The sequence below is a fragment of the Python bivittatus genome, unplaced genomic scaffold (assembly GCF_059951505.1).
Source record: "Python bivittatus isolate LINGU-HERP-01145 unplaced genomic scaffold, Pbiv_v1 ctg000480_np1212, whole genome shotgun sequence".
Lineage (NCBI taxonomy): Eukaryota > Metazoa > Chordata > Lepidosauria > Squamata > Pythonidae > Python > Python bivittatus.
The window spans coordinates 107080133-107093469 of NW_028277075.1; the positions used below are offsets into that span (position 1 = coordinate 107080133).

Sequence of the window (13337 nt, forward strand, 5' to 3'; positions counted from 1 at the left end):
GAACGTTTCCATCTCAGCTCGGCGTTCCCCGCCGGCCTCCTTTTCCGGTAGGCTCGGAGATGGCCCAGAGCTTTCTGTTGCTATGGCAACGTAGTGGCCGCCGGGCCCTGTAGAAGTTCTCTCGGCATTGTGCAGGGAGCAACTCCGGAGTTCACCGTCTTGTCTCGGTGAGCGAGCGCGAGCAGCCGAGTCACACCATGAATAGGTAGCTCTAAAATACTTTTCCGAAGAAGGTCGAGGGTACGCGTCAACACGGCCCTAACCCTCCTTCCCTTCTTTTCTTATCCAGGTTAAATGTTCTTGTGGGGCAAGGGATTCCCAGGCCAGCGGCCCCTAAGGTAGGAACCTCGACCTTTCGTTCGTTCTTGCACTTTCGATCATACTTGTCCTTTCAAGCTACGGCCCTCAAGAAAAGCTCTCGCCGTTCACAACGCTTAATGGTAAAAAGGCCATAGAGTGTCTATTGAGCCTTACCTCGAAAAGGGTGTATGTCTGAAGTTTGCAAAACAGATATAAATCCCACAGGTACAGCCTCTCTCCAACTAAGCCACACTGGGGAAGTCTTTGTCTGTCTTCAATTTATTTTCTCCCTGTCCTCCAACAACGAAAGAAACAGTATCCCCAGCCGGTTAAACCAACAAGTTGGCTTCCTAGGCAAAATTGGTTTATAGCCCTGGTTTATATGGGCCAGATTGTGTGGAATTGGGTGTGAGGAACTGCATAGGAACCGTATTTTATAATGTCACTTGACTTTCATATAGAGCTATAAAAAGTGAGGATGGTGGTAGGAAGCAATAGCATCAAAGCCATGTGTGTCTTAGTATGTAAGACTGAGAAACAGAAATGAGAATTAATTCTTTTATCTTTTCATCACTGTGTAATATTTACAATCAATATGTTGGAAGTGTTAAAGTTTTAATTGCCTTTCAATGTATGTTTAGAGGCAGCACAGAGATTCTCTGTTAATGATTCTAAGGTCACAGATACAAAGCAGCCCTTCTGCCCCATCAAGGCAGTAATACCAAGCACTGATGCACTGATTTATTAGATAATTTATATCATTTTATAGCAGAATAGTTCTTATTCTTTCCCAGCCCATGCAAGAACTGCTAGAGGGGTACATGAGTGATGTCAAGCATTGGTCGGATCTACAAAGCACTCAAATTGGCTTATTCCCATTTGAACTCAAGCCAGACCTGCTGAATGCAGTTTACTGGCTTAAATGGATTTCAGATCATGTATACAATTATTAGCAGAAGTTCTAGTGTTCTGCAAATAGCAGCTGTTGCACATATGATACATAATTATACACAAAATGATACTTATGTAAATCTGATTATTTAGTCCCAAGAGATGAAGATTTACAACTGGTCTATGCATAATTGATGTAACAGTTATATAGAGAAGGTCATAAAATAACTATTAATGAGGATGTTTCAACTTTGAATGCAAAATTGGGGGCTGACTTGCTGAAGAATATCCTGACACATTGGAGTATTGTGATAGTAGGTGGATTCTAGAATGGTCTTTTCTTACACTTTAATTCTGGATATCTTGTATTCACTAAACTTATTTGTTTGCTGCTTCTATTTCTATACCTATCTAGTTGGCACATTCTGTATCATAATAATTGATAGATTAGAGCGGCATAATTTATATATGCAAACTACAAATCAGCAATGTTGTACCCAAAAATAAGGTAGAGTAAACTGAGTATACTTCCTTACATCTTAATTACTTGGCTTAGTAAGCTTTTGACAAAGTTTGCAAAAGTAGTAATTGTTCAGGGATTTTCCATTGGCCCTACGTAAAGTTTACAGCAGCACAATAATGCCCTGTCAGTCCCAGTCTTACTCTTTGATTACATGACATTAGCCTCATTCCAGTTCAAGATATAAACAATAATATACCATCATTTTATTATACTTAGTTACATATGAATAAAACTACAAAAACTTCATCTAGTCTATACATGCATATTGTACTTTATGAAGATTGAGAAGACAGATATATATCCCAAGGATATACAGCGTAAAAAAGGTAAATATAAGAGAGACCTTACAGAAAGGAGAGAAAACTGAAGGCAGAATTAATAGGGAAGGAATGTGTAGTTTCTCTCTCAATTAGGAATTGGATCTTTGATCATTCTTACCTGGAGAATATCTGTCTTGTAAAGAATAATATTCTTTACAAAAGTTGATCAAATTATAATATACTTCATGAAGGTGTAGGTGTGTATTTAATGCCAGTTGCTGATATTCATATAGATTACTATGCATAGGAAGCTAACAAATAATATTTTGAATGCTTTTAGATGACCTGTTTTACATGTATTTATTTTATTATTGATAAAGCAATAAGAGAAAAGTATAACAAAAGTATATTTAATAAAAGTTAATATATTCAGTAGTATTAATGGAACAATATTAACATCAAGAAGAAAAAAGTATAGAAGAAGGTAGTAGTAGTGGAAGAAAAAAATGGTAGTAGAAATAGAGGAGAAAGGAGGAGTCTATACCCCCCACCCCTTTCAAATATTGACAGGGATTGTAGCAACAATCCATTGCCACAGATCAGGTTTTATCTTTCCTAAACTACACGTATAAGAAACTTGTTTTCAGAAATGACTTCTTAGAAATATTTGGATTTTTCTTCTACACATATTCAGGTTTCTGGAATGATGGAAGTGATTGCTCCTGAAGGTATTTATTTAAAATTATTACATTTTGTACTGTAATATTTTCTTGGATGTTCTTACATTTTGGATTTTATATCAGAAGTATAAATGGTTCTTAAACTTAATCCCATTGAATTCATGGAAATTAGTCTCAGTGATATGAATATATTACTCATTTTTAAGTTGTCATACTATACCAAGTACATTCTGAAGAATAAGTACATTGAACTAAGTCGTGCTTACTTCTGAGTAGGCTTGTATAGGATTGTGCTATAAGAAAAATTATTGATAGATGTGCACCCTTGTTAACTTGTAAATTGTAAAGACGTTTTTATCTCTGGACAGTAGTGCTGTTCAAAGCAAACATGTGGAAAGCAAATGTCTAATTCTCTTCCTCCTCCTTCTCTTAAACAAGAACCTCACATCCTGTGTTGTGGCTTAAATCACAAAGACCTCCTAAATTTCTTCATCTAAAAATGGAATATAGCCAATATTTTATATTCAGTTTCCCAACTTTTATCTACAGGGATGATGTTAAATGCTTGATAATAGAAATTGTGAGAAAGAATTATACTTTTTTCTGTTTCTAAAGTAGATATTGATATAGATATATTGCTTAAATTGTCCCAAGTAAGAAGTTTAGAGAGGAATTTGGGTTAGGATATATGGGCATATACAAGCTGCCTCATACAGTACTGTAGTATTCATATAGTACATTAATACCACATTTCACAAAAGATGGAAAGAGTTTTGACTATAACGGATGTTTATTTCCAAAAATGAGGGACAACCACAATTATTTGCTTGCTTCTTCTTTCTAGCACAATGTTTCTCAAACTTTCTGCAGTGTGGAAGACTAAATAAACATTTCTCACCAACATCATATATTGTTACTTGTAAGCTTCAGTAAATCAGTTGTCAGCCATGAATTTTGTGAACCAGCTGACTGGGTGGTGAATGCAGGGAAGTGGGGGCTGAGGCAGGTGGTGGCTCTGGTCTAACTACCTGACTGTCAGTGAATGTGGGGAAATGGGAGCTCAGGTGGCAGCAGGCTCTGGCCAGGTGATTAGCAGTGAAGGTAGAGAGCAGGGCTGTGCTGGAGAAAGGCTCTGGTCATTTGGCCAGCAGTGAATGCAGTGAGGCAGGGACTGAGGTAGTGAATGGTTGTGATCTGGCAAGCTAACTGGCACAAACCCAAAGAGGTGGCAGGCAGAGGTGCAAATATATTATGGCTGGTGAACTTTGGGAGGCTGCGGCAGACTATCTGGTGGACCCCCATGGACCAAACTGTGGTCTGTAAACCACAGTTTGAAAATTACTATATTGAAAGCTTTCAGAGATTCCTGGTACAACTAAATAGAATTTCCATACTTGATAAGACTTAAAGTACATGCTTAGAGATGCCATTATACTATTTAAGACTATAATCTGTAACAGATATGACTCAAACATCAACCCCATTTCCCTCCCTTTTTCTGGATTTTTAGTCATGTGGCCTGATGAAGAGCTACTGAAAACTCAAAAGCTTACATACTATAAGAAAGGCTTTAACTCAATATGGATTTTTTTTCCTGATAGTTAGCATGCCTGTTTTTGTTTTTTTTACATGTCTTAATTCTCTTTAAGGTCTCAGGTAAGAGTTTTTCTTCATCATATCCAAGACATGCCAGGGATTGAATTTGAGACCTCCTTTCTGCATGCAAAGCAGCTTGTGCCCCATCGGGGTGCTGCACAAAAGTCAACATGGTGACAGTGATATTGTGATTGAGGATACCATCCTAACTTTTTTGATCCCCCAAGCCCCTGCATCAGGGTATTGAGAGGACATTTTTTCTAATTAAAATGATGGTGTTGGTGATAACAGTATTTTTCTGAATATTTGTTCCTTTCAGTTCAAGTGAGAAGCCATTACCTTGTTTGGAAAAACCCATTTTGCTAACTTTCTGTATTACAAAAATAACAAGTGAGTCATATAACAAAATATTATAGTATATTCTCAACTTTTAACAGGAATGTGTATATACAGTGCATTCGGAAAGCATTCAGACCCCCTTCACTTTTTTCAGTTTTGTTATGTTGTAGCCTGATACTACAATCGTTCAAATTCATTTTTCTCATTAATCTACGCTCAGTACCCCATAATGACAAAGTGAAAACAGAATTTTAGAAATATCTGTAAATTTATTAAAAAGGAAAAATCGAAATATCACATGTACTTAAGTATTCAGACCTTTTACTCAGTATTTTTTTGAAGCACCTTTGGCAGCAATTACAGCCTCAAGTCTTTTTCAGTATGACACAACAAGCTTTGCACACCTGGACTGGGGGATTTTCTGCCTTTCTTCTTTGCAAATCCTCTCAAGCTCATTCAGGTTGGATGGGGACTGTCAGTGGACAGCCATTTCCAGGTCTCTCCAGAGATGTTCGATAGGGTTCAAGTCAGGGCTCTGGCTGGGCCACTCTAGGACATTCACAGAGTTGTCCCTAAGCCATTCCTGTGTTGTCTTGGCTGTGTGCTTATGATCGTTGTCATGTTGGAAGGTGAACCTTCAGCCCAGTCTGAGGTCCTGAGTGCTGTGGAACAGGTTTTCATTGAGGATATCTCTGTCCTTTGCTCCATTCAGCTTTCCCTCAACCCTGACCAGTCTCCCAGTCCCTGCTGCTGAAAAACACCCCCACAGCATGATACTGCTGCCACCACTATGCTTCACTGTTGGGATGGTATTGGGCAGGTGATAAGCAGTGCCTGGTTTCCTCCAGACATAACATTTAGAATTGAGGCCAAACAGTTCAATCTTGGTTTCATCAGACCAGAGAATCTTGTTCCTCACAGTCTGAGAGTCCTTCAGGTGCTTTTTGGCAAACTCCAAATGGGCTTTCATGTGTTTTGCACTGAGGAGAGGCTTCTGTCTAGCCACTCTGTCATAAAGCCCAGATCGATGGAGGGCTGCAGTGATGGTTGTCCTTCTGGAACTTTGTCCCATCTCCACACAGGATCTCTGGAGCTCAGTCGGAGTGACCATCAGGTTCTTAGTCACCTCTCTTACTAAGGCTCTTCTCCCCTGATTGCTCAGTTTGGCCAGGCGACCAGCTCTTGGAAGAGTCCTGGTTGTGCCAAACTTCTTCCATTTGAGAATTATGGAGGCCACTGTGCTCTTGGGAACCTTCAGTGCAGCAGAAATGTTTTTGTAGCCTTCCCCAGATCTGTGCCTTGCAATAATCCTGTCTCTGAGCTCTTCAGGCAGTTCCTATGACCTCATGGCTTTTGCTCTGGTACAGTATGCATTGTCAGCTGTGAGGCCTTCTGTAGAGAGGGGTGTGCCTTTCCAAATCATGTCCAATCAGTTTAATTTACCACAGGTGGACACCAATCAAGGTGTAGAAACAGCTCAGCAACTATCAAGAGAAATGGGAGGCACCTGAGCTCAATTTCAAGTGTTGTTGCAAAGGGTCTGAATACTTATGCCAATGTGATATTTCAGTTTTTCCTTTTTAATAAATGTACAGACTTTTCTAAAATTCTGGTTTCACTTTGTCACTATGGGTTACTGAGTGTAGATTAATGAGAAAAAAATGAATGTGAACAATTGTAGTATCAGGCTGCAACATAACAAAATTGAAAAAAGTGAAGGGAGTCTAAATACTTTCCGAATGTACTGTATGTGCGGATGTGTGTGTATAGTATGTGTGTGTGTGTGTATAATTTATATAAATAGATAAATAAAATATTAGAGTCTTGTTTGTGATTTACAGGGATGGAAAATAAAAAGATTTCTTCTTTCACACTGTTCCAAAACGTGCTCCACTTTGTTGTTTATTGCTAAAAGGTTTATACTCAGAGATGACTATAAAGCAGATAAAGGTAGTTTCTGAAGAAAAGTATAGCAAAGGAGAGAACTCATGATACATATTCTCCTGACCTAATGCCCATTTCTAGCATACTTCACATTGACCTTCCTCACTACTTGTTTCAGTTTTTTTGCTTATTCCTTAACATTGCTAGAAGGCACTGCGCATGGTTCTTTGTCTGTTATGTTTATTTTTATTTGTAATTTTTCTTTAAATTTATCAGTATCAGTTCTGTGTAGCTAAGACTACCTACTGTATCTGAACTGCAAAAATCAAAATAACCATTAGACAGTAGCAGAGAGAGAGAAAATCCTAACTCTTTCTTGACGTCTTGTGGTCATCCTGATTTTTATACTCCCAATTTGGTAGCCCCTAACATTCCTGTCTGGTCCTCAAATATTTACAAGTCATTGCCTTATTTTGTATGAATCAATTTATCCAATTACATTTATTACATTATTATTTTTTTCTATATATAGAAATATATAGAAATATATATATATATATATATATATGTATCTTGAAAACTGTATCAATCTTTTATTGTGTTTTATTGACCTTTGTACACTAAAACAAGGGAAGTTTGAAGGCATTGACTCAATATACATGATCTTTTTCTGTTTTTTTTAAAGATGGATTTGTCTTAGAAACTCGTTTGCCTTTGTCAAGGTAAGGAAAAAAGAGATTTTTGCTCTGGGGAAGTTTAGGCATTCTGAGAATAGATGATCTTTTGGTCTCCTCAGGTTTTGCTTCCTGATAAAACCCTAACAATCTTTAACTAATGATCACTATTTGGAATTAAATCTGAATAAATGGGACTTATATGGAAGAATAGCTGTAGACAAAGAACCTAACTGTACATTGCACACAGATGTTGTATCAGCCTCTCCTCTCTTCCTTCCACAAAACTTTTCAAAGGGAAATGCAGCTTTGGTAAAAAAAAAAAAAAACTGGAGGAAGTGCTTCATCCCCTCCCCCTTTCTATTTTCATCTGATTGCTTTGTTCCAAAGCTGTTTTTCTTAGAAATTAAGGAACAAAAAAGTACTTGTTTTAGATGTAGGAAAAGTTTTCAGTTAGAGCAATGTCTCATTAGACCAATCAAAATATTGCAAAACAGTGTTCAAGTTTTTGAGTTCTCTGGAAATTCTGCCTCATCCTGAGGAAAGGAAGAGCTGGTTGAAATTAATTACTGGCAATTGTATGTACAGCCTTAAAACTGAAAATGAAAGTAGTACAGAATTAGACATTCAAATTTGACTGAGTAGATGCTGTAATAATTTTGGAATGCATATAGAATTATCCATTTGGCCTCTAGGATTATCCTTAATTTTTGAAAGTATATACTCTGGGAGTTATCAGGATCTTTCTCCATTCATAGGTGAAAAATAGGTCTTGTGGTATGTCAGGGAAAAATAGGTGCTTGTTATATTAACAGAGCTAAATATAATTTTAGCTGATGTACCAAGTTTTGTTTTGTTTTGTTTTTTGAAAAGGTCAGTAAGAGTCAAATTGAAATGTTTTACTTACTTATTAAAGGAAACATATTCTAATGAATGAAATCACAACTGCATGCAGTATTCTCCAGGATAGGATTTTGTAATCATGGATACAGATGCTGTTTAAAGTTTGTTACACACATTTATATGTAATTTGTAATGAGCTTCTAAGATGTGATTGAAAGCAGACTCCCCCATATCAAATCATGGTAATTAGAACAGAGAAATATTGTGTAGTGAACATGAGTAATTATTACATTGAAAAAAATACAGTAGAGCTCCAATTTTTGCTTGAATAAACCACCATGAAATAAGTTTGATGTAACTGAATAAACCTGCATAACTTCTTAAAAGACTAAAACTGTTGTTTTGAAGGGGGGAGCTAATAGTCTGAATTAATAATCTAAATGACTGACCTGAATTAAGTGAATAGAGGAAAAGCCTCAACAGGCAGAGTATTCTGAGGTTTCCAACTTGTCTTCTGTGCATATGATGTCCTACAGAGAACACCAAGGTAAAATAAAGAGGAGGGTCCTACAGATCCCTCAGACTTTTATCTCAGCACTATTCAAGGGTTGAATAAAATAGAAATTAGTTGCTTCAGCCTTAATACAGTACAGTTACCAAGGAACAAAGTAATAATCAGTTCCTGAACTACCACTTTTATTTACTTCAGAATGGTGAAGAACAGACTCAGGAGTGGAGAGCAATAGGAGCTGGTGCATTCCTTGTTCAAGATTAATTATTTTTAAGAAATGAAGGTGAAAATGTTTCTGATTGTCCAGATGGTAGTAATGTAAACATAGGCAGTGAGTGTACAGTCAGATATCATAGCTAATCAAAGTGACAGAAAGGCTTCAGGGAGGCTATAAATGCTAGATGACTTAACTGTGGGAGTTTCCTTAATACCAGCACCTACCATGAAAGAGGCTGCAGAAGCAAAGGTTGCCAGATAGACTGTATGAAAAGGAGAGCAGATGCTTTCCCACCTAGTTATCTGTTGATCTTTTCATCCACACCCCTGCTGCTCTGGAAGCAGACTTCTCAGTGCTCAGTCCAGGCTCTCTGAATTTCTGCCCCAGCTGTAGCATCTTTGTAAGAGATTTCATCAGTTCAGTTCCCTGAGTGTAGAAGAAAAGCTGCCCTAGTGTGGCGAGGGATGACCTAGGGGAAAGGACATTTTGCTTGTTTTCACTTATGGGCATGGGGAAGGAAGGAGCTGTAACGGGAGGGTTTGTTTTAATCTGTTGATTTTACTGCTGCTTGTTTTTATGAGATTGGTCAGGGAGATACGGATGAGAATGGGGAATGGAGTATGCCCTGCAAGTAAATACTGGAGTAATAGCCAGCAGGAGGAGATATGATTGACGGCTACAACCTAGCTATTGCAGAGAAAACAGGCTGCTGTTTGGCCTCCCTTTTTTTCAGACCACAGTATAACCAAGGAATTCAAGATGATTGGAAAGGTGGACCTTCCAAATTAAAAGTTCTGCTTTAAAATGCCAAGTCAGGCATTGGGGAAACATCTGTTGTCTAGGACTTCATCCTGATGAAAGCACTGCCTTGCCATTATGGAGATCTGGCCAAAAGAAGAGGAGGGAGTTAATCTCTCCCAGCTCTGCCTGCCAGGCTGCTTTGTGATATAGCAGAATAAAGAGAGAGAGCCAGGAGGGGGGGTGTCCATAGTCTACAGAATAGGAATTCTGTCTTCTGACCAGAAGCTCTATCTAGTAGTTTGAGAGTATTTGCTGCTACATTTAAATGGTCAGTATAATATATGGGTAATGGTGTACCATTTAGTCTACTGCACAACAGTTTTTCTCCCTGAGCTAATCAGAATGATCACTAATGTGGCATTAGATTACCCTTAACTTCCTGTCTTGGGGGGCTTGTGCATCCACATTGAGGTTGCCCCATTAGGAGTGGCTCCATCAGTTGACATCTGTCACTACACATGGACCAGCATGCATGTTGACTTCTCAGGACAGATCAGATTGAATATGGAGTAAAGGCCATTTGAAACCCTACTCTTTGGCAGAAGAGCAGCAAGGAGTGCTCACTACCCCACCTCCACTGCATCTGCACAAAACAGGCCGGCAGTGCTTTTCTATGGTTTGTGGAATTTCTTTCATCAAGATGTTGGAGGAGGGGAACCAAAATAGTCAGAGGCTTGCTGTGAGCAATTTTCATTTCTTTCTTTGTAGAGAAAGTTGATCAAATTTGCATCAATTTGGGCATCAGTGTTGGAACAAGTCACAGGGAGATAACATTGCAACTACTTGTTTCACATGAATTCTTTTCAATCTATATATCTTGATGAAGCAGAGACATCAGAGTCACCATCTAATTGCTCAACCCTTGTCCATTTTGATTGATCAAATCTTCCAGGATGAGATTGTCCCAGACAATTAAGGGAGGTGATTAGTGCCTTCTTGAAGATGGGATGTGTTCCTGCCTGTTTAAAAGAGATTGTGATAAGAATTTTTTTAAAGTCTTCCCTTGAGCCAGGAGATCTTTGTAATATAGGCCAGTCTCAAATATTATATTTCTGAATAAGGTGATTGAAAAGGTGTTTGCTTTTCAGTACCAGATGATTTTAGATGATATTGATTATCTCAGACAAGACAATCTGAGTTTCAACTGGCATATGATATTTAGATTACTTTGGTCACCTTTGGTGGATGACCACTACTAGAAGCTAGAATAGAACTTAATGGATATTTTGGTGGTCTAACCATTGTGTCCTTCTGGGTTGTCAGGTGGGCTTGCGCCTGGGGGCAGCTCTTTGCCAAGTTCTGTGTTTGCAGTGGTTTCAGTCACTGTTCTTTGAACATGTCCAGAAGATTGTTCTGGGAAACTACAATTCAGTACTTAGGCTACTGGCCTGTTGTGTCCCCATACTCTTTAAAATGTACCTGAAACCACTAGGGAAAGTCACTCGGAGCTTTGGAATGGGGAGTCATCTGTATGCTGATGATATCCAGGTCCACTGATTCCTGCCACCTAATTTCAAAGAAGCAATCAAATAATGTTGCCTAATTTAAATAATGGCCTGGATAAGGGAGAATCTCTTACGAAGCTCTGCTGTTGCTAGATTCACAGGTGGTGACTGTGGCAAGGAATGTATTTGCAGAAATGCAGCTAGTGTGTCAGTTACATCCTTTCCTGATCTATTCAGGTTTAGAGTTTCTTCCCTTGGCTACATCCTGTCTTGCCTACTGCAATGTACTTTATGTGGGGCTTATCCTTGAAAAATGTCTAGAAATTGCAATTGATGCAAAATGCTATGGCTAGACTACAAATGGGTACAAGATATAGGGGTCACAAGATGATGGTATTGAAAGATCCGTGCTAGCTGCTAGTAGCCTGGTGGGCAGATTTAAGTGTTGGTTCTGACTTCTAAAGCTGTAAACAGTTTAGGACCTTTGACTTAGTATGAATGACTGAGTCCTGAATGAACAAGGAGGTGGGTATTTGAAATGTGCCCAGCTGTGACTTAGGCTTGGCAACGGTGGGGGTGGCAATTGAGATGTGGGAGACTCTTTTGGCAACCAGAGACACTATTCTGCAGATAACTGGATATTAGGCTTTGTTTCTGAAGTTGTGCTGTAAGGGCAAGCTGCTGCTGCTGCTGCTGCACCACCTTTCCTGCTACAGAGCAGCATCCCTGCCCAATCTGTTTGACCTCATGACTGGGTTGGTGGTGGAGGCCCACGGACTTGTGATGCTGAGTGGCTTCACCATGCCCTGGGAATGGAATCAGGTAGCTGGGAATTCATCAGAGGCCAGACACAAGAGGCTGGTCACACATTAGAACTGCTTTACATAAATAGATGGGATGGAGAGAATGGAGAGATCCAGTGTGATACAGTAATCCTAAGATAAAAATTCCATGGAAAGGACAGGAAGGACATGCTGAGTTAATGGTCCGTGTTGACAATAACAGAGTCACCAAATAATTTTGCACTTGGACCTATAATCATTTCACTAACTAAAGTGTACGTGGTAGTTTTGAGATGGAATATTAAACCAGAGAGCATCCCTGTTCTTGCAGGAGCAGTCTAATAGCTTAGCAGATCTCCAGGCTGATTACTAATGCACATTTTGTCACTTAGCAGTGACTGAATACTGTGATAAGTAGCAGATAGAAATTTTCTGGTGCATACATGCTGTGTGGTAGTTTCTTTGTTTGTCAGGAATATTGTGAGAGTGCTGCTTACATAAGGATTGCTGTCAATGTTTCTTCTGAGTGATATAGCACCCATGCTGAACATCACCAAAACACCTTCCGCTTGTATATTATTATATTGTGCCTTCGAGTCAGTCTTGACTCCTGGCAACTGCCTGGACAAGTTCCTGCAGTTTTCTTGTCAAGATTTCAAAAGTGGATTGACACTGCCTCCTTCCTAGGGCTGAGAGAGAGTGACTGGCCCAAGGTCACTCAGATGGCTTTGTGCCTAAGACAGGACTAGAACTCACGGTCTCCTGGTTTCTATTCTGGTGATTTAACCACTACCCCAAACTGGCTTTCTCCATTTGTATATATGCTAGGCCATAATGTAATTGCTTGGAATGTTTTTTGGCATGATGTGTTCTATTAACCTAGTTTTGTGGTTTATGAACTATGGTTTATAACAAGGTGAATTGCTTGAACTGTGACAATTATGATTTTTAAAAAATGTTTAAGCAAACTATATTGTAGCATGATGTATGTACCACTTCAAGTTTTAGTGGTCCCCAGGAAACAAGAGAGTTGTTTTGGGGTGCAAGTTTATTTTGAAGCATTATTTGCATTTCAGTATGCCCTTCTGCATATACTCATTACATAAATTATTTTATCTTATACTAGGCATAATGGCTTAGGAAGGACAGATGCAATGAAGGTAAAAATATTTCTCTGCATTTTGCTATAAGTTTATCTTTAAAAGGAATGTGTATTTGAGATTTAATATTAATGAGAAACACCAGTTTTAATCCATTGAGTATACATAACTGTAATTGAAAAAAATCACATTCTGTACTGTGTTGTCATCTTTTTGGTAAGCTTATTCTAGTAAGAGTGCTTATGGTGAAGAATTTTAAGACCAAAAAAAATACCAATTCTTACTTTGTCTTTATTACAGGAACAGAAGAATAGACATAATGGAAGATTGCATGTGTTTGGTCCAGAAGGTAAATAATTTATGATATCATAATTAAAACCCATGGGCTCCTGTCCCCACTAACATTTTAAGAATCATGCCCTGACAGCACCACTTTTTTCCCTTGTCTTCATGACATACCCTCATCTTGTCCACAGCTCTTGACAAATCAA

At 38.6% G+C, this 13337-nt stretch overlaps 1 protein-coding gene across 1 annotated transcript in view; it reads left to right on the forward strand.

Moving 5' to 3' along the window:
* The window catches only part of ERICH2 (glutamate rich 2), a 30801-nt gene continuing 17464 nt past the window's right edge, over positions 1-13337 (forward strand). Inside the window, exons 1-6 of the mRNA XM_088145194.1 lie at positions 1-205; positions 290-338; positions 2669-2702; positions 7159-7195; positions 12873-12906; positions 13147-13195. Of these exons, the coding sequence (XP_088001320.1) occupies positions 198-205; positions 290-338; positions 2669-2702; positions 7159-7195; positions 12873-12906; positions 13147-13195 (211 nt within the window). The 5' untranslated portion in view covers positions 1-197. The remainder of the gene's footprint in view (positions 206-289; positions 339-2668; positions 2703-7158; positions 7196-12872; positions 12907-13146; positions 13196-13337) is intronic.